Here is a 25,821-nt window from a genome sequence, read left to right on the forward strand (position 1 = left end):
TCCCCTGACGTATATATGACCAGAAGTAAAGTAGTATTGGGAATGTTGTAAAATAGAAGAGCAACACAGTGTTCCCTTTATAGGTGGGCTATGGGATTGGCTAGGATTGAAGCCATCTGGAACTTGCCTTAGGCATGACTCCTGGACTCCCCCCATATATTGCAAGAGTTTGGAGACCAGTTACACCTTCTCTCTGTCAGCACCTTAGGATTGTGGGGGCTGGTGCCTGGTCACTGCTGGTCTATTAAAGAAATGGCCTTGCCCCCACAAATCTGGCTACCTGTGTTGGTGCCGGGGAGGGGTGTGGGTAGTGGGAGTAGGGGATGGTGATTTGAAAGGACCCAAAGGGCCCAAGATTCAAGGCATGGGGCCCAGTTTCTCTAAGAGAGGAGTTGAGAGTTTGTCAAATGTCAAATTTCTATCCTCTCATTCAATCTTCAGAGTAATGGGTCCGCCAGAACCAACATGCCCTCAAAGAGATATTTGTATCTGTCAAAAAGGCACAGACCACAGTTCTGTGGAGTTCTACATCAAGACAGCTTTATTGCTGGAGCCTCTCAGAGGCCCAGAGACTAGAAGCTTACAGCTTTATTTTATTTTATTATTTTATTTTTTTAATGTTTTATTTATTTATTCATGAGAGACACAGGGAGAGAGAGAGACAGAGAGAGGCGGAGACACAGGCAGAGGGAGAAGCAGGCTCCATGCAGGGAGCCTGACATGGGACTTGATCCCGGGTTTCCAGGATCAGGCCCTGGGCTGAAGGCGGCACTAAACCGCTGAGCCACCCGGGCTGCCCCGAAGCTTACAGCTTTAGAGATCCAGGGGGTTGAGTCCAAATTGGTGGAGCTGCTCCTTGTACTTGGCGTGAAGTCTCAGCACAGCCCCATCCCACTGAGGCCTGACTGCTCTCAGCTTGGCTAAGAGTTGGTCCAGGTTGCCCTGTGGACACCAAGCTTCAGGCTCCAGGAAGGGAGAGAGGGTAGAGCAAGGGTTTCCCTGGGCTGGTCTGCGAGCTTTCCTCCTAGCATCTTCTTCAGGTTCTTACTCTTACTAAGTAAGTGTGGTTGCGTGCCTTGGCTGTCTGCCCTCGGGGCAGAGCAGGGTTCTCTGTGGAGATGCTTCTCCTTCCCCCTGGTCTCCCATTGATGACAATGATAGTATGAACTAGTTGGGGTTCAGGGGAATGGGGGAGTCCTAGCTACTGGGGTGGTAGGGCTTCCAGAGGTGGTGGTGCTTACATGTAAGATTTCCTCGTACTTGGCCTCCATGTCCACTACATGGGCCCGAAGCTGAGCCAGAGTCTGGTCCCGCTCTCCGAGGGCCCGTTCAGCCTCTTGCTGCGCAGCCTCAGCTTCCCTCTGGCACGTCTCTGCAGGGCAGGGCGGGAGGAGGAAGGGGACTGGGTAAGTGACATTCTACTTGTGAACAGAGTCTCCAAAGACACCTCAAAAGCAGAACTTGAATGGGATCATTCCAGACTCCCCCCCCCCCCCAGGATCATCAATTTTCCCATAGTTCGTATAAAGATCTGACATATACCATTGAGGTACAGCAGAGAGAGCAGTAGGCTTGGGATGAGAAATGTGCGTCCAAAGTCTGGTTGTCACTTACTACCTGTGTAACTTTGGGTACATCTCTCTCTGAGACTCAGTTTCTTCATCTTTAAAGAGAGATTGATACAAACCTTACAGACTTATTGTGAGTTAAATGTGAGAGTGTATGGGGAAAAATACCTAGTATGTACAGGAGGTGCTCCATAAATGCTGATCGAATTTAAATTTGAAATAAGGCAAGGATTATGAAAGGAATTCAGGGTCCGCATGGCAGATAAGCAACTCTTGGGTATCTGTAGCTAAGCTGAGGCTATTTTAGGGGCCCCTGGCTGACTCTTGGTCTCAGGGTCATGAGTTTGAGCCCCACATTGGGTGTGGCGCCTAGTAAAAAGAAAGAAAGAAAGAAAGAAACTGAGGCTATTTTAGGTTAAGGAAACTCTGAGGTCACAATTGTGAAAGATCTTATGTGTCGTGCTAAGATAGTTCAACTTTATCCTGTAACCAAGAGAGAAAGGAAAAACTTCCTGTCCTTTACATTTTTGCTTCTCTAAAAGGTTTATTCTTTGATTTAGCAAGTAATTATGTAGGGCTTGGCATGCCCAAGGCATTGAGGATATGAAAATAAATAAGTCAAATATCTTTTCTTAGTTTGCATTGTAAACATCAGCTAAGAGGGAATATGTTTTGAGACGCCTGGGTGGCTCAGCAGTTGAGCATCTACCTTTGGCCCAGGGTGTGATCCTGGAGTCCCGGGATTGAGTTCCACATCAGGCTCCCCATATAGTGACTGCCCCCCTCTCTCTGTGTCTCTCATGCATGAATAAATAAATAAAATCTTAAAAAAAAAGAAGGAATATGTTTCTTTCATGACAGACATGGCAGTGGAAGGGAGGAAGATCCAGGTTTGGAGAGACCATCGAGAGAGGGAGACAGTGTGAGACTCTCCAGTTTCTTTAGTTCCATCTTTGAGATTTTGGCCATCTTGAGCCCTCTGCTGCAATCCTCCACGGTGAGAGAGTCAGGGGGGACAATGGTCCAAGAGCCTCGATTGCAGTCTTCTAGAGAAGGACCATTGTAAGTCCATCCCTGCAGGCTGGACCTTGTCAGTGCTCTTTGGAGAGAAAGGGCTTAGGGGGTGGGGAAGCCTACCCAGCTTCTTCCGAAGGCCCATCACTTCTTCCTCCTGCTGCCTCCTGTGGGTCTCCATTTCCTTCTGCAGGGCTCGGCACTGACGACACATCTCTGTGGTGAGGGCAGAGGGTGACCAGGGCCCCGGGTGTGGATGGAGTGGTGGAGAAAGAAAGGGAAGTTGTGGGGGGAAGGGGGGAAGGGACTGCTTTGTCTGGTGGGAACAAGAGCATTAAGGTCTTCTCCGTTCCCAGGATTCTGAGAAGCTTTCAGAGCCTGAATACCTGGAGAGAAGCTCAGAAATCACACCCCTCTCCCTCACCCAGCTCAGGACCTGGATTCTAGCCTTTTTCCCCACTCACTCTCACTACATGAATGAGACAAAGGTCATGTAATTTTTTTTGGTGATCCATATCACAGGAAGTGCTTTTTGTAATCCATAAAGCACATGGCATTGGGCATCCTGGAAGGTTCCTGCCTCTGGGTCCCAGAGGCCTTCCTTTGGTTCCTTCAAGCCCCTGCCTGATTCACACTGAGCCAGGAAGGTTGGCGCTAGTCAATAGCAGGTGGAAATCCTCCTCGGTTCCCTTCTTTACATCCTCTGGCCCCCTTGATTGTCCTTTTCCAGGTCTCTGCCCACCTGTCTGACTGACCACACACCTGCATAGATGGCCTTCCCCTCACTTCGGGCCTCCTCCAATTCAGCCTCCAGCACTTGCAGCCTCCACCTGAGCTGGTCTTCAGAGGCTTTGGCTCTGCGAGCCTCATCCCTCCGCAGAGCTGTGAAAAGTCTCAGAGCAGTGCTCACAACTGGCCGGGGTGGGGGTGGGGTGGGGTGGGCTGAATCAGGCCCCGTGGGATTGATGGACTCTGCCCACCTCTGGGAACCTGGTGGGAGATTCCCAGCCTCTCATTCTCTCTCTGAGTTGGTTGGTTGGTTTTTCCCCCCCTAGAATCCCATGAGCTCTTCATTGCTAAGAAGGAAAAACTTCACGTTCTGCTTATAAAAATATAGGTAGGTATGCTCACCCACCTTTGCTGTCCACCCCTTCCTCACAATGTCAATCTTTTATCTATCAGGGAATGAGGGAGAGGTCGGCTCAGCCTCCCACCATGGCTCCAACCCTACAAACCTCCAGCATGCAAAATCCCCCATTGCCCCATCTCTGTTGTCCCAGAGTTTGTACCCTTCTTACCCAAGTGGTCTTGGAGCAACTCCTTTTCCATCACTGCCAGCCTGTGTGCGTATTTGACCTCCACATCTGCCCTAGCAAGTTGGCAGAGCCTCAGTTTATCATGATCTCAGCCTTCCTCTCATCTCCCCGTCCTCATTCCACACCCTGACCTTTCCTCCTGTGGCTCTGAGGACCTCTAAATGAGGGATCTCTGATTGCAGAGTCTGCTGAGTTCACCCCTGTGTCCTGGCTGCCCAGCACAGAGTATACTCAGAATACGGGTGATGAGTATGTTAAGGAAGGCACAGAGCCAGAAGGGCGGCCACAGAGTGGATGCATGCTAATTCCCCCAATTTCCCAGCTCCATGGAACCCTGGCTGGGGCGGGGGGGGGGGGGGGGGGAGATGAAGGGGGAGGGATATGAAAGCTTCATCTTATCATTCAGAGGGCTGCATTCTCTCTGGAGCACCTCTGTTTGGTCTCTAAGCTAGAGCATGACTCACCAGCACCTGCATTCTCTTTCTTCTTCTGTGCACCAGTTTTCTTCCTTTTTTCTTTGGTCTTAGGTGGCATCTCCTTGCTGTCCTGGGGAGGGAGAGGACTCATATTTAAGGCTAGACATAGGGCTGCTTTCCTGACCCTAGGCGTCCCAAGAGAGTTGGAGTTCTAGTCTCTGAGTCTGTCTCTTATACTTTCCAGGAGCTTCCATTCTTGGTCTCCTTGGAACCTTAGTCAAGGCTGGGGTGTGGGGAGGGTGGAGCTATTTCTTTCTACCCATCAGGTTCTGTGGGCAGAAACCATTCCTCTCAATCCTCTTTTGGAGAAAATCAATCTCCCAGTACTCGTCCCTTTCCTCTTCCCATCATCCTTACCCTGCTTCTTCCTACCTGAAGGACCCTCTCTGGCCTCTGTTGTGTCTCCCTGCGGGGTGACCGGCTCACAGGGAGGGGCACAGAGAAAACCCAACCTCGTCGGAGCCCAAGGAGGAGCCTGGGTTCTGGGAACCAATCCAGGGTGACAAAGATCCTTCGAGGGCGGGCCTGAGAACCACAGGGTTGAGTTTCTGGAGACTGAAGGTTGTCCAGGTAACTGGAAAACATGGAGCTCATAGAAGGGTGGTATGTGCCAAGCACAAAGCTTAAGACAGCAAGGTTCTTAGGGGTGGGGGTGAATGGGTGACGGGCACTGAGGGGGGCACTTGACGGGATGAGCACTGGGTGTTATTCTGTATGTTGGCAAATTGAACACCAATAAAAAATAAATTTATTATTAAAAAAAAAAAAAAGACAGCAAGGTTCTGGAGAGTCCACTCTCTCCTATCCGTAAATCCTCAGTGTAGTTGGAGGGGAAAGGGCTTCAGAGCTGGTTAGCCATGCTTCATTTCCATGTAGCACTGCCTGAAGTCTGGAGACTGAGAAGTTACAGATTTCCATATCTGATACGATGCTGTCACAGGAAAATGCTGAAACAGGAAAAGAGCTGACAGTAGCCATCTTGGGCGATTTACATCACTAGGGCTCATGAGCAAGTGCCATTATTAGGCCTCAGGGAGGTATTCTAGAGTGTGTGAGCGAAAGAAATGCAGGAGAAGGCAGCTGAGAGAGTTTCTCAGTTTGGAGAGAGGAGACACAGAGGAGAGGAGGACCCACAGACTCCAGGGTGCTGACATAAAGGGCTGCAGATGTAGAAGAAAGGGTAGTAGTGGGAGACAAGAGCCATGAGTACTAGTCCTCCCTCCAGTTACGTAAACTTGGGTCAGTTGTTTAATTTTGCTCAACCTCAGTTTCCTAGTTTTTATTATATATATTTTAAAGATTTTATTTATTTATTCATGAGAGACACGCAGAGAGAGGCAGAGACATAGGCAGAGGGAGAAGCAGGCTCCCTGTGGGGAGCCCCATGCAGGACTTGATTCCAGGACCCCACGATCATGCCCTGAGCCAAAGGCAGACGCTCAACCACTGAGCCACCCAGGTACCCCTTAGTTTCCTGGTCTTTAAGTCTTTGATTTGGTAAATCCTAAAAGGGCTGGGTTTTAACTGGGAATTCACAGGGCCATCTTCCCTTGCGGGGACTTAATTTATTGCCTCTCTTCCTCTATTCCCTTCTGTGGCTGGTTTTCAGTCAGGTGCTGCGAAACTCCTTTGCTAGGCTTCATGTAGAATTGAGTTGGTCGGGGCTCCCTCTAGTGGACTTGCTTGACCTCAGGAGTCTCCTCAATTTTTCTACTTAAATTATTGGGCCATGGGATCCCTGGGTGGCGCAGCGGTTTGGCGCCTGCCTTTGGCCCAGGGCGTGATGCTGGAGATCCGGGATCGAATCCCACATCGGGCTCCCGGTTGCTTCTCCCTCTGCGTCTCTCTCTCTCTTTTTCTGTGACTATCATAAATAAATAAAAATAAAAAAAAATTATTGGGCCATGTTGGGAGTGCCTCTCTCTAGGGGATACTTCCTAGCCTCTTGCTGGGGCATGAGTGGTTGGAAAAATGGTTCTGGGGAAGGGAGTATGATGGGTGACTTGTCCTTGTTAGGCAACCCTCAACCCTCTCTCCTCCAGCCCTGTGTTAGTTATTCTGGAGCTTTTTCATCTGTCTGCTGCCTGGATCTCTGGGAACCATACACTTGCTAGAATGAAAACAGCAAAAAACATCAGGGATTTTCCCTTTGTGGATCAAGGAACCTGCAGATTCTCTTGTTATTTCTCTCAATCTCTGTCCCCCTCAACATTTTTGGTCAATTGCCTATCCTCAGGAGCAGATCTGAAGAAATAGCTTTGCGATCTGGGTTTTAAAAATCCTTTCCCTGGGGAGTGGAGAGATTCAGATGGGGCTGATTTATGCTTATTTGTCACCTTGGTGGCTGCTGGGTACTTCTCTGATGCTTGAGAGATTTTACAGAGTATAGAGAAGAATACTTGCCTTTTCTGGGGCTTATAGTTCCCGTAATGTAGGGTCAGATAACTTTGTTCACAACTCCCAAATCTGGAGAATACTTTTCTTCTCATCTTGAAGTGTGTTTCATTTATTCTCCCCTCAGAACTCTTTCCTCTGCATAGGAATGCAGGAGAGGTTCCCACCACAGTCCTCTCCTCATCTAGAAGCCTGTTTGGGGTCACTTTTCAGGGAATGATTGGTTTCTGCATTGTGCTGATGCATGCGATGACATTTTGAGGACAGAGTTTACAGAATACAAACAACATATCACGCCTCAGAAGAGGATTTATTTTTCAAATATGTTCAGTCAACCGACTTTCAGGTGCAGAATGAGGATGTGGTTTGGGTGAAGGTGAAATGGAAGAAGAAAAGTGCCCCATGTCACATGATGTGATGATACAAACTGAGCCAGATCTAGAATGACCCAAGAATGCGAATGACATTGTGATCAACAATCCAATCCCCATCCTCAGTATGCTTTGAAAACAAGCCAAGTAAAAATTGTGGTGGTTGGGGGGAAGGTCAATCTTTCCTTCTTTTTTTCATTAACTTCAGATTAGAAGTGAAAAATAAGAAAGATCATCTCAGCAGAACTCTGTCCTCCTTTGAATAGGATTCCATCTGGGAGTTTTGAAGAGATATAGAGGAAAGAACTGTCACTCCCTCTGCTTTATTCAAATGCGAGAGAGAGTTTATTTGTATATTTAAAGAAATGTGGCTTTAAAAAAAAATTTTGATAGGGCACCTGGGTGGCACAGTCAGTTAGGCATCTGACTCCTGATTTGGGCTCAAGTCCTCATCTCAGGGTGGTGAGATTGAGCCCCTCCTTGGATCATGAGCTCAGTGCAGATGGAGTTTGCGGGAGATTCTCTGCCCCTCCATTCACTTGCTCCACTTGTGTGTGCCATGCACATTCTCTCTCTCTCTCTCTCTCTCAAATAAATAAATCTTAAAAAAAAGTATGTATTTTTTTCTTTTTTGAGAGGAGGGAAGGGAAGAGAGGGAATCTTTTTTTTTTTTAAAGCTTATTTATTTATTCATGAGAGACACAGAGAGGCAGAGACACAGGCAGAGGGAGAAGCAGGCTCCATGCAGGGAGCCTGATGTGGGACTCGATCCTGGGTCCCCAGGATCATGCCCTGGGCTAAAGGCAGACACTAAGCCACTGAGCCACCCAGGGATCCCAAAGAGAGGGAATCTTAAGCAGGCTCTATACCCAGTGCAAGCCCAATACAGGGCTTGACCTCACGACTCTGTCATCATGACCTGAGCTGAAATCCAGAGTCCAGGGCTTAACCGACTGAGTCACCCAGGCGCCACCAGAGATACAGCTTCTGCAAGCAGAAACAAAGTACAAATTATACAGTTACACTCTATCCAGGTGGTGCCGAAGATAATACAAATTGGAAGCCTTAAAGGAAGCCAGAGATGTGTAGATGAACCAGATGAACTCATATAGGCCCAAGGGTTAATTTCTTACCTGTTACTCCAGTAAATCTAGCATTTGATGATGAGGGGGAAAATACCCTGTGTACCTACAACGTGTTAGGTACCCCAGAAGACCAAAGTCAATGAAATAGCATAGCATAAATAAATGAGGTACCTGTGAGAATGAACAGTTAGTGAAATTTATTTTTATTATTATTTTTAAAAATTATTTATTTATTCATGAGAGACAGAGAGAGAGGCAGAAACATAGGCAGAGGGAGAAGAGAAGCAGGCTTCCTGTGGGAAGCCTGAAGTGGGACTCCATCCCAGGACCCCGGCACCATGAGCCAAAGGCAGATGCTCAACCACTGAGCCACCCAGGTGCTCCCAGTTTTGACAGTTATCTTAGAGCCTTGCCTAGATTTTCCTTTGGGAGATTTCTTCTCTCTCTCTCTCTCTCTCTTTTTTTTTTTTTTTTTAAAGATTTCTTCTCTTTCTAGGCAGGAACTGATAAGAGGAAATTCTGATAGTAAACGATAATGTTGACTCCATAATCAATCTTAGATAAAGGCCATTGAATTTCAAAGCAAGGATGTCTGGCTTATGAGTCCTTGAGTTCAGAGAGATTTTTCTCCCCTCTATGCCAGGAGCACATGATACACTTAATTCCTTAATCAGTTAAGGGCTTTGTGGAAGACCCAGGTAGGGGATCTAAGACAGAATTGAGCATTTAACAGACACGCTAGAGCCTGCAAGCTCCCAAAGAGGAGGCTCAGAATTAGCAAATCAGGGCAGGGCACTTCCTTCTTTTGGAAGAAAAGTTCCCCTTTTTTTTTTCAGAGTTTTTCCAACAGAACTTTTTAGATTAGAGAAGTGGAAATGACTGGGAACTGCATTTCTGTTCCACGCGGGGAGTGAGTCCTCCCCTGGCCAGGGCCGGCAGCTGCCTCGGGCCTGGGCCGCTGTGGTCAAGGCCTGGAGCTGGCGGAGCTGACCTGCGGGGCAACGCACGGAGCCCAACGCGCTGAGCCCGGGAACCTTAAGCACACACTCAATTCCCAGAAAAGGAACTAGTGTTCAGAAGCCAAAAAGGGGGAAGTGTTTTGTTTTCAGAAGGTCAAGGGCCCTGGAAGACGAGCTTGCGGGCTGAGCGTCTCACGCCTTTCTGGGGAGTGATCAGGCTTGAACCATCTGTCACATTCCCGACTTCGTGAGTTCACAGCACCAAGGGGCGGGGAAAAGAACTTCCGTTTCTCTCCCACAATGTGGAGACGCCAATGACTTTAAGCTGTATTTCCTCATCCGTCAGGTAAGGGGGAAAAAAGACCGGACGTTCGGGGTCTTTCCTACCGCCGCCTGCCTTCAGGTCAATTTTCCAACGACCCCTGCAAGGAGCGCCAACCCTCCAGCCCACAAGGAACATGGAGGGCTCGGCTTCCGCCCAGTGCGCAGACTCCACGCAGACCCCGCCCCCTTCCGTGCCCGGCTTCTCCGGCAGAGGGCGCAGGCGCAGAGGCTCCGCCAGGGCCCGCCCCCGGGGGGGGCAGGGGAGGGGTAGGCGGCGCGGAAACTTGGCGGCGGCTTTCCGGGAGCTGTGGCTCGGGAGGGGGTGGCGCAGGAGCGGTCGCTGGCCAGTCGGGACCAGGCCGCCGGCGTCCCCGAGCCCCGCGCGCTCCCGACGCCGCCCACTCCCCTCCCCGCGGCCGCCCCTCCCTCCGCCCGGACAGCCGGCGGCGGCGGCGGCGGCGGCGGCGGCGGCCGGGAGAGGCCCCTCCTTCACGCCCTCCTTCTTTCCCTCGCTCGCAGCCGAGCGGAGCCGGCGGACGCGGCAGGGCCCCCGAGCCTCCCCGGGCCATGGCCGGCAACGTGAAGAAGAGCTCCGGGGCCGGGGGCGGCGGCGGCTCCGGGGGCTCGGGCGGCCTCATCGGGCTCATGAAGGACGCCTTCCAGCCGCACCACCACCACCACCACCTCAGCCCCCACCCGCCCGGCACCGTGGACAAGAAGATGGTGGAGAAGTGCTGGAAGCTCATGGACAAGGTGAAAGGCCCGCCCGGGACCCGCGGGCGCAGGGGTGGGCGTGGGCGGAGGGGCCGAGCGAGGGAGGGCAGGGACCCGGGGAGGCGGGGGGCCGGGGGCGCGGGGGTGGGGGTGGGGACGGCGGCGGGGGACGTTGCGGTGCTGCGCTCGGGGTGGCGAGACAAAGATGGGGCGGGGGCGGGGGCGGGGGCGGGGCGGAGGTTAACTGGAAGCCACCGGGCGGAAGTGGGATGGGGTGCGGGGTCTGGGGCTCCGCGGGGTCTGGGGATGTGGGTCACGAAATTGGCCCCTTGGAGCGGGGGAGGGTGTAAGTTACCGGCCGGGGCTGTCCGCGCGGTGGGGAGTCGCGTTCCGACCCGGGCGTTGACGGTGACGGGCTCTGCTCCGGAGCCGCGGGGTCGGGACAGCTCTGCAGGCTGCCTGCGTTCGCGGCGAGCTCACAGGGTTTTCTCGCTAAGATGCACCAGCACCGAGATAAAAGAAATGGGGATGTTTAAATGGGCCGAGGAAGGAACTTTCCTCCGCATGTAGCGCCGGGGCGAGTTTTTTTTTTTTTTTTTTTTTTTTTTTTAAATCCTCCAAAACGTTGGATGCGATCCATTCCCGGTGCTGAGATTAAACCACAAGTTCTGGTTTAGAACCATTATCTTCGGAAAGATGCATTAACGGAGCCTGCTGAGCAGCAGATTCTGACTGCTTCCAGAACTTCCTCCTCAACGCTGCCTTTAGGCTGGGCTCTACTTTTTTTTTTTTTTTTTTCGTGGCCGACCTGACTCCTCGTTGCAGGACGCGGCTTGCAGCTTGTTGAGTGCTCTGCTTTGATTAACCTTTTTGAAAGCAAGTGTGGGGAAAAAAATGCCGCTTTTATATTTAGCCGTGAAGTTTGACATTTGGGAGAATTTTCTTTTCTTTACAGCGTCTATATAATGAAATATGGTAGTCCAGAGTACTTACCAGTGTTTAAGCATTTCCAGAGAGTTCAGTACAGTGTTTCCTTAATATTTTTCAGATTCATTAATAACTCATTTTTTTTTTGAAAGATTTCATACTGCCGGTGAAAAGTAATTGTAGAAGTATCTGGCATATCGTAAGAGAATGGTGTTATTTCCTTCAGAGTAAAATTGGTTTTCTTTGGTTCCTCTCTACGTCTAGGTTCCTCTTCTGTAAGTTCTTCATGGATTGTTTTGGGCTAAAACAGCTAACAAAAATGATTATGAAACACTTGGCAAATATAAATGTGCCATATAAATGCTTAATAAGTCCTGTGCGTGAATTAACACGCCTGCAGTGCGTACAAGTGGTTTCAGAGCCACTTTTTTCAGGGCTAGTGTTTCTCATGTTAAATAATTGCTGTTGTAATTAATGACACAAGTATTTGTATATTATGTTGGTGGTGTAGTGCTAATTTCATTGTTAGAATTCAGGGTGGTAAAACCATCACAGAAAGTTAGGCATGTAAAGGAAACTTTAGATTCATTAACATCTTTTAAAAAAAATATCAGATGTATTTAAGGTCTGAAGTTTGTAGGTTTGCATTTTAGGGATTTATAGCTAAGGACTAAAAAGATTTTCCTGGAATAGAGACATCTGTATTTTTAGTTTCTTGTGTAAATATACGTGTATGCAGTATATCAAGGCTATTGACTAGCGACCTTTCCTTAAAAATTATACCATTTTTTCTCAAACTTTTGAGTCATTGTAAGATAGTTCAATAAGATCCTTTAAATCTTATTCCTTCATATCTTGAAGTCCGTGTATTGACTTTTTTCTTGCAGAATGTTTAACTATTTGGGAAGAATTAAGGACTCATTCTGAGTGCTTTTCAGGTTTTGATAGTTTCAAGGAGAGTAGGTGCCTACCTTCTCCTTTCTAGTGTTGGGAGAGACAGATGTTTTATTCGTGTGTTGCTTGTCCTGGAAGGCGATTTTTAGTGATCTCTGTACCCCATATCACATATTACTAGTCATGCTGAACTGAAATAAAAACTTAGTTCTTCTTTCTGATGTAGTAGTCTGGTAGTTCATACTGCTCTACAGATTTTGAGTACTTTTGTGAGTATTAGATTGAATGGTTTTTTCAGTGCTTGCATAGATGGTCTTTTTTCACTTTTTTGGTTAGAGTCTTAACTGTCAGTAACCCTTCTTGACTTCATGTGTTATGATGTAAGTGGTGAAGAACTTACTGTCAAACCCACAGGGGTTTCACACACTAATGAATTTGGTTCTAAGTCACCCTCCCATACTTGTTTTGACCTTGTTGTTGAAGTAGGTGAATATTTTCCCAGCCTATTAATAATCAATTTTTTTTTATTTATTTTTAACTTTTATTTATTTATGATAGTCACACAGAGAGAGAGGCAGAGACATAGGCAGAGGGAGAAGCAGGCTCCATGCACCAGGAGCCCGACATGGGATTCGATCCCAGGTCTCCAGGATCGCGCCCTGGGCCAAAGGCAGGCGCTAAACCGCTGCACCACCCAGGGATCCCAGTTTATTGACTTAGCACTGGGAACTGTCTTCTTCCCTCCCTTCCCCTCCCCCAATTTCGAATATGTGCAGATGGAGAAGTTGGCATAAGTCATGGGTTCTGGTCAACATAGGCCTGATTTACTAATCCATTGTGGAACTTAAACTCATTGTTGGGAAAATGCTTGTGCTAGAACACTTGTTATTAAACAAAAGACATGGTCAGCCTCTGGGTTTTGTTTTGTTTTTGTTTTGTTTTGTTTTTGTGCCAGCCTAGTATGTTGTGATTAATATTTGTGTAAATACTTGTGTGTGAAGAAAGTGGCTACTGAGAGACAACTGGGCAGGGGAGGGGAAAGAGAGAAATCCTATAAATTGCCTTAAATGTCAATTTGGAAGTATTAAAGTATTTAGTGAGAGTCTCAAAATTCTGTTATGAAGTAGAGCAGGAGTTGGCAAAATGTTTCTGTCGAGGGATAGATAGTATATTTTAGAATTTGCTGGACACACTTAATCTTGTATTTGTTAACTCTTTAAAAATGTAAAAGCCATTCTTAGCTTGCAGGTGTACAAAAAAAGGCTGGAGGTCGTAGGTTGTCTGCCTCTGAAGTAGAGCAACATGCTGGCTGTATTTTAGGCCTATACTATGGTTTTAGTTTGAATTAGTTTATCATTAAAACATTAAGGTGTTGATTTTTTTTTTGATGGGATATAATTTATAAAAGAATTTGTGGGGTGCTTGGATAGCTCAGTCCACTAAGTGTCCAGCTCTTGGTTTTGTCACAGAAGGCATCTGCCTTCTGTTGGGTCATGATCTTGGGGTCCTGGGATTGAGCCCCGCATCAGATTCCCTGCTCAGCTAGGAGTCTGCTTCTCTCTCTCTCTCTCTCTCTCTCTCCTGCTCCCCCGCTTATGATGTCTCTCCCTTTCTCTCAAATAAAATTTTTTAAAGTATTTAAAAAGTGATCCTTCCTTGTGCTACCTGTCTTCTCCTTTTGTCCTACCCTTGTCTCCTCCTCTTACCCCCTAAAAAAGTACTTGAGTAACTTCCTATCTTTTGGAAGTAAGATGCACTAAATAGAATTTATGATTCAATATATTTCATTGGGCTACTTCCTCCTCTCCTTCCTTCCTTCCTTCCTTCCTTCCTTCCTTCCTTCCTTCCTTCCTTCCTTCCTTCCTTCCTTCCTTCCTTCCTTCCTTCCTTCCTTCCTTCCTTCCTTCCTTCCTTCCTTCCTTCCTTCCTTCCTTCCTTCCTTCCTTCCTTCCTTCCTTCCTTCCTTCCTTCCTTCCTTCCTTCCTTCCTTCCTTCCTTCCTTCCTTCCTTCCTTCCTTCCTTCCTTCCTTCCTTCCTTCCTTCCTTCCTTCGCATGAGGAGTCCCAAGCATAGTGCTAGTTGTAAATTCTTACCTACCAGGAGATTACATTAGAGTGATAAGGGACCACATAAGTATGTACAAAGTGATGTGAGATCTCTTAAGTTTAAACATTGTGTACATATTCTTTGTTTATCTTAACCTCTCAAGATTATAAACTCCATGAGGACAGCGACTATAATCTGCTTATCTCCTGCAGTGTCCGGTCACGAGGCCTTACACAATAGTAAGTGCTTTGTAAATATTTAAATTGCTTTGTGTGTTCCAAAGGAATAACTGAAAAGAAAAGGTGTGGGGGTGGGAATAAATTTTAATTACATTAAACTTATTTTTTGCAATGACCCTTCGGTGGTATCATGTCTGTTTTATAGATGGAGACAATTAGGCTCAGAGAAGTTACGTAATTTAATTTAGTTAATGGTGGAGCCTGACTTGGAATCTAGGATTACCCATCTCCTGAGGCTTAGTTATTCCCTCCATATAGTACCTTTTTCAGGTATACATACAACAAAGCCTCAATAACAAAAAGCCAATTATTCAGAAAGTGACCCTATAGGTATATGACAGTCCTCACACATGTCCTGCCATTTACACACTTAAGCAAAGTAGATGCTGTCTTGAATCCTATTAAGGTATCATTTAAAGGTTATTTTATCTTATTTATTCATGAAAGACAGGTTGAGAGAGAGAGAGAGAGAGAGAGGCAGAGACACAGGCAGAGGGAGAAGCGGGCCCCATGCAGGGAGCCTGACGTGGGACTCGATCCTGGGTTCCCAGGATCATGCCCTGGGCCGAAAGCAGGCGCTAAACCGCTGAGCCACCCGGGCTGCCCATAAGGTATCATTTAATACTATTTAATGAAATATCTGTTACTCACTTTCAGGTTAGGGTTTGTGTGTCTCTAGATGATGTGTACTGTTTACTTTGCATAGTGATCACAGAGGCTTGTACACTTTATTTTCCTGTTATGCTCATATTCTCTGTGGTAATATTTACCACTTTTTTTTTTTTTTTTTTCTGTTTTATCCTCCACTACAACTCTTCAGGACCAAGGCTTTGTCTTAATTTCGATTCCTGGGTCCAACACATGGTACTTGCAAAATGAAATGCAAACATTTAATAAAATAAAATGAAGTCAAAACAGTCCCTCCTCGTTTTCTGTATGATTAATTAGGGAGAATCAGTTAGGGAATCTCTTTTTTTTTTTTTTTTTTTTTTTTGCGTGCTGAATTAGAGTATCATTTACTCAAAGTAGTTTTATCTTTTTCAGTTATAAAGGTAATATATAGTCATTGTAAAACATGATTGTGTTAAGAACTCCCTCAAAGAATGTAAAATTCGGGCAGCCCGGGTGGCTCAGCGGTTTAGCGCCGCCTGCAGCCTGAGGTGTGATCCTGGAGACCTGGGATTGAGTCCCACGTGGGGATCCCTGCATGGAGCCTGCTTCTCCCTCTGCCTGTGTCCCTGTCCCCCCCCCCCCACCTTATGAATAGATAAAATCTTTAAAAAAAAAAAAAGAATGTAAAGTTCTTCATAATTCCTTATGAAACATGAGCTTACTCGAGTATTTCATGTGATTCATGGTAGAGATTTGGAAGGTATACAGAATAAAAGTAAGATTGGGCTAGAGGAGAAGAGAATCTGTTCATTTTGTAACTTTGGTTGGTGTTTTTGGTAACTCTTGGCTATGGTAAAACTTGTTTTTAGTATGTGGTTGGTAGTTGTTAGTATACATACATTAAACCTGATATAAATCATGAACTCTGTTGGAAGTGAAGAATAGGGACCAATTTGCCCATGATTTATCAGGACAAACTGTATGTATATTCAAATGAAACAATATAGTAATGTTTATACTATGAAAAAAAAACCATTTCCCGAATGATTAACCTAGATCATTAAAAGAAAAATTAAGTATTAGTTGGAAAACTGAGCCTAAACTTCACATTTTTTAATGAAGTTGTTAATTCTGATCTATATTAGATTTGTTGGAAGTAGGGGGGTTATAACAGGCAAGTCATTGTGAAATGTTTTCATGATTAGCACATTTTGTGCTGGAAGGAAATAGGTGGGAGTAGTCAACCAGGAGCACTGGAAGCCAGCCTCAGCTCTGTCCCCACAGTGTTCCTTCCTGCGGCGGCTTCCAAAAGGAGGAAGGGAAAGGGGTGCTAATGATGGCATTGGTGGTGTACATCCACTGGGGATTTCAAGCCCAGGAAGATTTGGTGCCACTATCGTAGACACTTCGGTGATTCTTTCAGAAGAAATCTATGATGACTCGGGGTCTCTTCCTCTGCAGCTTTTAGGATGGATTGTGAGTCTTGCTTAGCAGACTCTGCTGCCTGGCCACCTTCTCAGAACCACCTCTTACTACTGCCTTTCCTTTGGCTTTGGGATCAGTTACGAGGAAGTCTTAAAATGAGGCCACTGTATTGGTTCTTCAGTGAATGGGATGGGACCCTAATTCCCACCTCTTCTTTTTTTAGATCTACTTTGAACAGCAGTGCCTACGTGTAGCACTCTTTGTGAACAAGAATGTATGGATCATAACATCTAAGAACAAGATGTAAAAGTCTCCTTTTACTCTCCTACCCCCACAGGACTACCTCTCCAGAGGTACTTACTATCTATGGTTTGGGCTCCATCTCCAGTCCTCAGTCCCTTTCCCTAAGTGGCTCAGAGGATGTTGGCTGGACAGCATTGCCCACAAAAGATTTATCAGCTTGAGCAAGTTACTGACTTACTAGCGTTTGCTCACTAAGACTGATACCTGAGTTTTTTTTGTTTGGTTTTGTTTTGTTTTTTTAAAGATTTTATTTATTTATTCATGAGAGAGAGAGAGAGAGGCAGAGACACAGGCAGACTGAGAAGCAGGCTGCATGCAAGGAGCCTGAGGCGGGACTTGAATCTGGGAATCCAGGATCACACCTTGAGCCAAAGGCAGGCTCAAGGCAAAGGCAGCTGAGCCACCCAGGAGTCCCTGATAACTGAGTTTTAATCATTCCTTATATTGTAGAGCAATTTGCATTTCACATCTGCTGATATATCAGAAATCTCAAAATTGTGTGTTTGAGGAGAATAAAACTGAGATTCAGAGAGATTAAGTAACCTAAGTCATCCAGCTAATACTTTTTTCGTGTGGCTCTTGAACTGGTGTTCAGACTCTGTTAAGTGATTTCTCATAAGCCAGTGCTTCTCAAACTTTAACATGAATTCAGACCGTCTGGGGATTTTTGTTTAAAAGATTTATTTATTTATTAGAGGGCAGGGAGAGAGAAGGAGAGGGAGAGAAACTCAAGCAGGCTGCCTGAGCGTGGAGCCCAACACAAGGCTTGATCTCATGGCCCTGAGATTGTGACTGGAGCCGAAACCAAGAGTTGGCCGTTTGACTGAGCGTGCTACCCAGGTGCCTGCCCCCAGACCATCTGAGAATCTGGTTAAAAATATAGAGGCTGAGTTACTGAGTGATGTCCCTGCAGCTAGCCCTAGGGACCACACTTGAAGTAGGAAGCCTCCATTCCACGTGGCTTTTATTATTTTAGGTGAGCTTGACAGATTTTTTTTTTTTTAAAGAAATAGCAGTAGGGTATCTTTATCTTGAAGATTCTATTTACTATGTTCTTAAATTTCAAAAGTAATTCCCTACTCAGAATATACATTTTTAAGCAAAAGGGGGCTTAAATATTGTTCTAGAATTTTTTGCTTTTCAAAAAATTTGCCATATTGTGGAGCTTTTCCATGTTAATACACCATATAGGTCTCCCTGAATTTTTTTTCTACATAAGATTTCATAATTATATATGTTTATCTAATAAATTTATATTGATAATCTTCTAGGTTACTTCTGATTTTTAATATTAGAAACTGCTGTAGTGACTATCCATTATTGAGTTTCTAAATATTTCTTTAGAATAAACTCGTAGAAATGAAATGTGCTAGGTCAGAGGACTCATACATTTAAGTTTTAAAAATATATAATTAGCACATTGCCCACCAAAAAATTTGCTTCTACCCACGCCCACTGTCCTTGTCTAGTTTGTTGATTTAAATACGATTCCTTGGTACCTTAGGTAGAGATTAGGTTGGCATCTGTCTGCAGCCCCACTTTTATTGAACAGCTATATGCCCAGTGCCGGGGAGCTCAGGCCAACCCAGTGTACTCAGAATCTGCTGATCTAACTGAAGGTATAAGCCTCTGGGAATCATTAGGCAAACCATTATTTCATTCTTGAGGAGACAAGAAAGGGAATTGAGAATGGGAAGGGACTTTAGAGCAAATTGGTGCCTCTGCAATATCCTAAGCCACACTTGTATCTTATTCAGGGTCTGATGCCCAAAAGTGTTGCTAAAATCATGTAATCTCTGGTTCAAGGTAAGCGTTCTGTTTGAAGTTGCACTGATAAGTCTGGGTAGAGAATTATATTTTCCTTTTAAAAATAGAATCTGGGGGATCCCTGAGTGGCTCAGCGGTTTAGCGCCTGCCTCTGGCCCAGGGCGTGATCCAGGAGTCCTGGGATCAAGTCCTACGTCGGGCTCCCTGCATAGAGCCTGCTTCTCCCTCTGCCTGTGTCTCTGTCTCTGTCTCTCTGTCATGAATAAATAAATAAAATCTCTCTCTAAAAAAAATAAAAATAAAAATAGAATCTGTGTATAAAAACTACATGGTTAAACTATCTGCACATGTTGGTTATTTAATATCATACACTGTGTTGGATTTTTTTTTCTCCGCAGTTAATGTGATAAGTGAAAGTAATGAGATTGGTAATTAGTTATAAGTGGCATAGTCTCTTTAATAGTGTTGTGTGGTGATGAAAGTATTAGGTAGTAATTAGAGTTCAAGTCCCTGAGTGGAGTTTTTGAGGAATCAATAATGGAGAATAGTAATTAGAAGTAAAAGGGCTTTTTCTTGGGGCCATTATCTAGTGATGATATGTTTCTTTAAAAAAAAAAAAAGAAAAAGTGTAGGTTTCCGATTTCTGATTTCTCTTTAAAAAAAACATTTAAAAGCTTCACTCTATATACTTGTAAAACTGTTAAACGTCTTCAAGTTTCTGTGTTCATGGGTTTCTGAACTTGAAGCTTTAAGAAGACATTAAGAAATTAAAGTCTTAAGAAGCTTTGGAAATAAATTGATGTCTATCAGTTATAAAGGCAGAAACTGAGACCCAGAGAGGTGAATAAACTTGCTTAAGATCAACATAGCCAAAAAAAAAAAAAGATCAACATAGCCAAATAATGTTGGTCATCAGTCTAGAACCCAGGTCTCCAGACCTGATGTCCTTCCCACCATATCTACTGCTCCCTTAGCCAATGTGGAGCCTTTTAAAACTGTAATCAGATTTTACTTGTTTTATGTTCAACTCAGCATACTGAATACTCATTTTGAAGCATAAAGCTTATTTTAATCATGTTTTAGCATATGAAAAAGTTTGAAATGAAAAACACATCCATGGATGAGGATAAGTTGAGGTCTACAGAGCTAAAAATACTTAGTCATTCATAGTTCTATATGCTTAGAGTTTTCTGCCTAATTGGAAATTCACGTTCCTGAGTGTTAGAAAAGCGTCTGTTCAGAGTAGAATTAGGCTGAGGCGCTGTTCTTGGTACCTTTTTTCTTTTTATAAATTCAGCCATTTCCAAGCATAATTTTATTCTTCTTTATTGTGATCATAGTCCTTTCCAATTTTTTTCTGTTGACCATTGAGCCTTGGCAGAAGCAAAGGGAGGAGTGAGGCCAATGAGAAAGCTATTATGAATGGACTGTATGGCAGCTGTACAAGGATGCTGTTGCTTTCCCAGAGCTAAGCACGTTTCTTTTTGGCATTGTTTTGAGTGATGCTCAAATGTACAGGCAGAAGTAAACAAAAGGAAGCCATTTTTGCTGTTGCGAGACTTGGAAGGCAAAATAAAGTTGGCCAAATGGAGGATACACTGAGCAGGAAAATATTTTAGCTGTTCAGAAATTTTTTGGTGAACATTTGAGTGCCCATTTATGCTTTAGCTAACTATGCCAATTTAAAGTTTTCCTAGAGGTTGTACATATTGAGAGCATTTCTTTGTAGAAAATTTTAATATCAAAAGAATAGGTCTACTTATATATTTTCTTTATGGTCTTTGTTAGTGTTAAAAACTCGAGTTGTTAGTGGAATAATGATTTCCTTGGTCATGTGATGATTCATCTCAAAAAGATCTTGAGAAAAGCAGACAGTTAAACTGCAAATGGTATTTATAAGGTCATTCGAAGATGGGACAAATAATATTTGTGGCACGCACATGGTACTAGCTTGAAAATGCAAGCAAATGAAGTGTTTTGAGACATTTTTAAATTTGTGATATTTTATTTTTTTAAGGATTTATTTGCTTATTCATGAGAGACACAGAGAGAGAGGCAGAGACATAGGCAGAGGGAGAAGCAGGCTCCTTGCAGGGAGCCCGATGTGGGACTTGATCCTGGATCCTGGGATCAGATTGAGCCGAAGCCAGACACTCAACTGCTGAGCCACCCACGAGTCCCAAATTTGTGATATTTTAAATCTGGTATGTTATAAGGTGTGTTGCGTTTTCCAATTAATTGCCATTAGCGTTTATGATTATGTGTTATAGGTTGGGCATTGTATGTAAGACTAAGCAATTTTAGTTTTCGTTTTGTTGTCCAAAGGAAGTGTATCTTTTTTTTCCAGAAGTATTAGGCAAATATTGCATTTTAACCTATATTCTGTGAGGTTAATGCATTTACCTTTATTTTTTTTTATTTTTATTTTTTTAATATATTTTTTTAAATTTTTATTTATTTATGATAGTCACACACAGAGAGTGAGAGAGGCAGAGACATAGGCAGAGAGAGAAGCAGGCTCCATGCACTGGGAGCCCGACGTGGGATTTGATCCCGGGTCTCCAGGATTGCGCCCTGGACCAAAGGCAGGCGCCAAACCGCTGCGCCACCCAGGGATCCCTGCATTTACCTTTAAATAGAACATATGGATTGGTGTGTGTAGCCCTTAATGTAAGTGTAAACTCTTTATTGGGAGTTCTGCTGGATTTGGACCTTTGAAGGGGTGGATACTGTAGCTTTCGCAGAACACTGGTCCCCCTATTCTTGAGTTCCTGCTGCTTTTTCTCTGTTCTTTGGTCATCATTTAGAGACCATGCAGGATTGGGAAGGTAGCAGTGTCATGAGCCAGGATGGTAGGAATTATGGTACCAGTTTCTGGGAGTCCTCGAAAGGATGTGTGGTCTACCACTCGATCTTCAATACGTAATTCCTGCCTACCTGAAGATAAGCCTGGTCAAGGTGAATGGCAGTGGGAAGCAGAACTAACACATCTTGAGTACCCACTTTATTGGAAGCTGTGCAGGCCTTTTGTAAGTGTTTACTGTGAGGTAGGTATTTTCTGTTTTTGCCAATTAGAAGAGCTGAGGCTCAGAGGTTAAGAAATTTAGTGAAGGTAAATGACCGAAATGGAACATTTGATGTAGTTGGTTGATGTAGTTTTATCAAAATGTGAAAACATTTGCTCCTTTTTCATTTTAATTGAAAACTTAAAAGCTTGTGTTTTATTGTAATGTCTCCTTGTTAATTCCCGCCTATTCCACATCTCTCTCTTGCTCTCTCCACTTTGCTCTCTCCGTTTTAGTCTCACTGATCTTTTTATTCCTCAGACAAATCCCAGACCTGTTCCCACTTTCGGATTGTTGGATTAGTTATCTGGGCTTCTGTTCCAGTGATACTACATGGCTAGTTCCTGTAATTAATCAATCAATTAATTAATTTTTCCCTTCCCTTCCCCATTCCCCATTCCCCATTCCCGACACAGAGAGGCAGAGACATAGGCATGTAGGGAGCCCGATGCAGGACTGGATCCGGGACTCCAGGATCACGCCCCAGACTGATGGCAGGCGCCAAACCGCTGAGCCACCCAGGGATCCCCCTCCGTCCTGTAATTTCAACTCTTAGTCCAAATTCACCTCAGAAAAGCTTTACCTATTCACTATTCTAAAGGAGTGTTGAGCATTTTTTTTTTACACCGTTATTCTATTTTAATTCTCCGCCTAGAGCCCATTTTTCTTTTGTTGTTATTGAAGTATTATTGACATGTAACATTATATGTTAGTTTCAGGTGTATAGCATAATAATGAATTATTCAATATTTGTATACATTGCAGAGTGATCACTACAAGTATAGTTACCATCTGTCACCATATAAAGTTACAGAGGTGTCCTCACAAATTTTTTTTCTATGAGAACTTTCAAGATTTACTCTCTTAGCAACTCTCAAGTATGCAATACAGTATTATTGACTATAGTCACAAAGCATTACATTCCCATGACTGAACTTTGTACTTTTTAACTCCCCTCATCCATTTTGCTGACCTCCTCACGTGGCAGCTACCAATTTGGTGGTTCTCTGTGAGTTTTGTTTTGTTTGCTTCTTTGTTTTATTAAATTCTACATATAAGTGAAATCAGACAGTATTTGTTTTTCTCTGAGTATTTCACAGCAGAATATCCTGAAGGCCCACCTTTGCTATCACAGGTGGTGAGGTTTCATTCCTTTTTAGGGCTGAGTAGTATTCTGTTGTACATACATATCGCATCTTTATCCTCGGTCCGTGGACACTTCGGTTGTTTCCATATGTTGGCTATTGTAAATAGTACTGCAGTGAATATAGAGGTGCATGTGTTTTCAAATTAGTTTTATTTTCTTCAGATCAATATCCACAAGTGGAATTATTGGATTATATGATGGTTCTATTTTTAATTCTTTTTTAGGAACATCCATACTGATTTCCATATGGCTGCATCAATTTACATTCTCACCAAGAATGTATGAGGGTTCCCTTTTCTCTGCATCCTTGCCACCACTTATTTCTTGTCTTTTTGATGCTAGCCATTCTGACGGATGTAGGGTAATATCTCATTGTGGTTTTAATTTGCATTTTCCTGATGATGAGTGATGTTGAGCATCTTTTCATATGCCTGTTGGCCATCTGTGTGTCTTTGGAAAAAATGTCTGTTGAGATCCATTGCTCACATGAAAATCAGATTGTTTGTTATTGAGTTTTGTGAGTTCTTTAACATTTTGAATGTTAACCCCCTTATCAAATACACAATTTGCAAATATCTTCTCCCTTTCGGTAGGTGGCCTTTTCATTTTGTTGACGGTTTCCTTTACTGGGGAGAAACTCTTTAGTTTGATGTTGTCCCCTTTAATTTTCCTTTTTTTGCCCTTGCTTTTGGAGGCAGATCTAAAAAATTACCAAGACCATTGTCAAAGAGCTTAACACCTGTGTTTTCTTCTAGGAGTTTTATGGTTTCAGGTCTTAGACCCTCATAATTTCTTTTTCTCTTCTGATTCTTTCTGCATATGATGTCCAATTAGCTGTGAAAATAAAAACCTCCAGTTATAGATCTCTTGTGGCCTTTGCTGGGTCTTGATCTCTTACTCGTGTCAGTCTCCCCTACCTTCCTTCATGATCTAACCTCATCAGGAAGCTGTCATTATAATTATTTTTATTATAAACATATAGTCTGTAAAAATTCTGAATTATAAACAACTGACTTACAAATGAGGTTTTGAAACGCAACACTTATAAATTGGAGACTATATTAGTATGAATTCTTAACTCTTGCACTTAGAATATAGTTGTTTTCTGAGGTAGAGTCTGTTTTCTTGGCTGTGTTAGGCTTGAAACCTTTGATAGGATGAGCAACTTCCTAAAACACTGTTGAAATATTCATATATCACATATTTTTGTTGATTCGGCTTGTGTTTATTTAGTAGGATTATATGGGGCTGTTTTTTAACAGTTCAGGAAATAGTGTACAGAGAATAAAATGCCTAGCTTTTTTAAATTTTAATGTTATCTGACTTGTCATTTGAAGAATCATCGATGATTAATTATTAAGTGGGAATATTGCAGTTACTCTAGCTGGACCTAATGTTTCCACTTCTGGGGGATCTATCTGAAGGAAATAATCTGATGTATAAAAGAAGAACATGCCCTGCGAAGTTCATCACAATGATACTTGGAATAGTAAAGATTTGAAAACAACGTAAATGTTAAAACAGAGTAGGGGTGTGGTTAAGATATTCTAGGGTATATCCATAGAATGGAATCATTAACACATCTCAAGCTTATAATGAGCTTTTGTAGACACAAGGAAATAGATGTTTTTAAATGTGAAATAAAAAGCAAAAGTTCAGATTTTGCTTCTACCACTGTTAGACAATGTTAGGTTGTTTCAAACCAAATATATTGCTGACAGCTAGAAAACCTAGAAGGCATTGAAGAGCTATAAAGGCAGTAAGGAATTATGGGTCCAAGTTCTGGAAGATAAGGAAAGCTCTGAGAAGTTAGCCTGATGTTTGAGACTGCCTTGTTCATGAGGTCATGGCTGATTTTGGAAGTGACGGTTTAGAGGCTGAGTGGAGTTTTCAAAAGGCTGATGTCAAGGAGGACAAAAAATTGGAATTAGAGCCTGCCAAGGTAGAGGGTCCCGGGAAACTCTTGGTTTGGGAGTTGGGTTCCTCAGGGCCTAAACTGTAGGGTAAGGGTAAAACAGAAGTAGACTAGTCTTTACAGAGACTGAAATCCAGCTTTTCAGTCTGCTCAGTTCTGGATCAGATTAAGATAATATAGATTCCTGATGTCCCTATGTTATCTGCTTGCCAGAAGCAAAAGTAAACTCTTTCTGAGTAACATCATCCATGGCCTCAGATTGTGTCTATAATTTTTTTTTATATCAGTGTTCAATAAAAAATAACCAGGCATATGAAAAGATAAAATGCAACTGGAAAGCAAGAGGAAAAGTTGACAATAGAAACATACCCACAGGACAGGCAGAGATATTTGAATTATCAGTCACGGACTTCAAAAAATCTATGGGTAATATGTTAGAAGAACTAAAGACAAAATTGATAATTTTGACAGATTTGAAATAGAAATTCTGAAACTGAAGAACACAACTGATTTTTAAGAACTTAGTGAATGGTTTTAACAGCATAGATAGAGCTGAAAAAAAATTAGTAAAGTGAAAGATAAATTAGGAAAAAATCTAGACTAAACCACTGAGAGGCAGAGGATGGAGAAGACAGAGAAAAGTGTTTTTACAAATAGAAGGTTTGTGTCAAGCAAGTCTCTCTACTCTGTTTTTCCAACAGCATTTGCTCATTTTGTGTGTCCAATGGTAAATTCTCCCAATATTTCACACTTTCTCATTTATGTTTGTTCTGATCAGTGATCTTGGATGTTACTATTCTAATTGTTTTGGGGCACCACAAACCACATCCATAAAAACTCGTGAACTTTTAAAAGTAAGCCCTATGCCCAATGTGGGGCTTGAATTCACAACCCCAAGATTAAGAATTGTATGCTCTACTAACTGAGCCGGCCAGGTGCCCCTGAAATGGCAGACTTAACTGATAAATAGTCTTTGTGTTCTGACTACTAACCAGCTGTTCCCCATCTCTCTCCCACTTGTTTGGCCTATTTCCTGAGACACAACAATATTGAAATTTGGTGGTGGGTTCATGGGGGTTAAGGAAAGAAGCCGTCTCCATAACATAAAAGTGCAAGTTGGAGCAGCAGGTGCTGATGTAGAAGCTGCAGCAAGTTATCCAGAAGATCTAGCTAAGGTAGTCAGTAAAGGTGGCTACACTAAACAGATATTTCAGCACAGACTGAACAGCTTTCTATTGGATGAAGATGCCATCTAGGGCT

At 43.7% G+C, this 25,821-nt stretch overlaps 2 protein-coding genes across 9 annotated transcripts in view; one reads left to right on the plus strand and one right to left on the minus strand.

Annotated features, from left to right (window-relative positions):
- Positions 1-587: 587 nt before the first annotated feature.
- DRC12 (dynein regulatory complex subunit 12 homolog) lies at positions 588-10,884 on the minus strand. Of its 6 annotated transcripts, XM_077893842.1 has the most exons (8): positions 10,577-10,884; positions 4,732-8,126; positions 4,363-4,444; positions 3,881-3,946; positions 3,345-3,464; positions 2,706-2,798; positions 1,242-1,372; positions 588-942 (listed from the first exon to the last, which is right to left on the minus strand). In XM_077893842.1, exons 2-8 carry the CDS (start codon positions 4,966-4,968, stop codon positions 814-816), a joined length of 858 nt encoding a protein of 285 aa, XP_077749968.1. In that variant the 5' UTR covers positions 4,969-8,126; positions 10,577-10,884; the 3' UTR covers positions 588-813. The 6 variants fall into 6 exon arrangements, with proteins under 6 accessions (XP_077749968.1, XP_077749967.1, XP_077749969.1 ...); XM_077893841.1 differs by lacking the exon at positions 10,577-10,884 and having other exon boundaries at positions 4,732-9,721; XM_077893843.1 differs by lacking the exon at positions 10,577-10,884 and having other exon boundaries at positions 4,747-9,719.
- CBL (Cbl proto-oncogene) overlaps positions 9,513-25,821 on the plus strand; it is a 78,013-nt gene continuing 61,704 nt past the window's right edge. Inside the window, exons 1-2 of one of the 3 annotated variants that reach the window (XM_077893829.1) lie at positions 9,513-9,529; positions 10,027-10,260. In XM_077893829.1, coding sequence (XP_077749955.1) covers positions 10,075-10,260 — 186 coding nt within the window. In that variant the 5' untranslated portion in view covers positions 9,513-9,529; positions 10,027-10,074. Of the gene's footprint in view, positions 9,530-10,026; positions 10,261-14,251; positions 14,328-25,821 lie in introns of those variants that run through there. The other 2 variants (XM_077893831.1, XM_077893833.1) reach the window with 2 other exon arrangements.

This window comes from Canis aureus, chromosome 3, assembly GCF_053574225.1.
Source record: "Canis aureus isolate CA01 chromosome 3, VMU_Caureus_v.1.0, whole genome shotgun sequence".
Taxonomy (NCBI): domain Eukaryota; kingdom Metazoa; phylum Chordata; class Mammalia; order Carnivora; family Canidae; genus Canis; species Canis aureus.

What these genes read in the sequence shown, in the direction of transcription:
- DRC12 (XM_077893842.1), bottom strand. Translation starts at nt 4,968, where the DNA reads ATGAGCTCCATGTTTTCCAGTTACCTGGACAACCTTCAGTCTCCAGAA. An exon ending in GTTGCTCCAAGACCACTTGG is followed by an intron (nt 3,465 to 3,880) that starts GTAAGAAGGGTA and finishes GACTTTTCACAG; the next exon opens with CTCTGCGGAGGGATGAGGCT. An exon ending in GGGCCTTCGGAAGAAGCTGG is followed by an intron (nt 1,373 to 2,705) that starts GTAGGCTTCCCC and finishes CCTGCCCTGCAG; the next exon opens with AGACGTGCCAGAGGGAAGCT.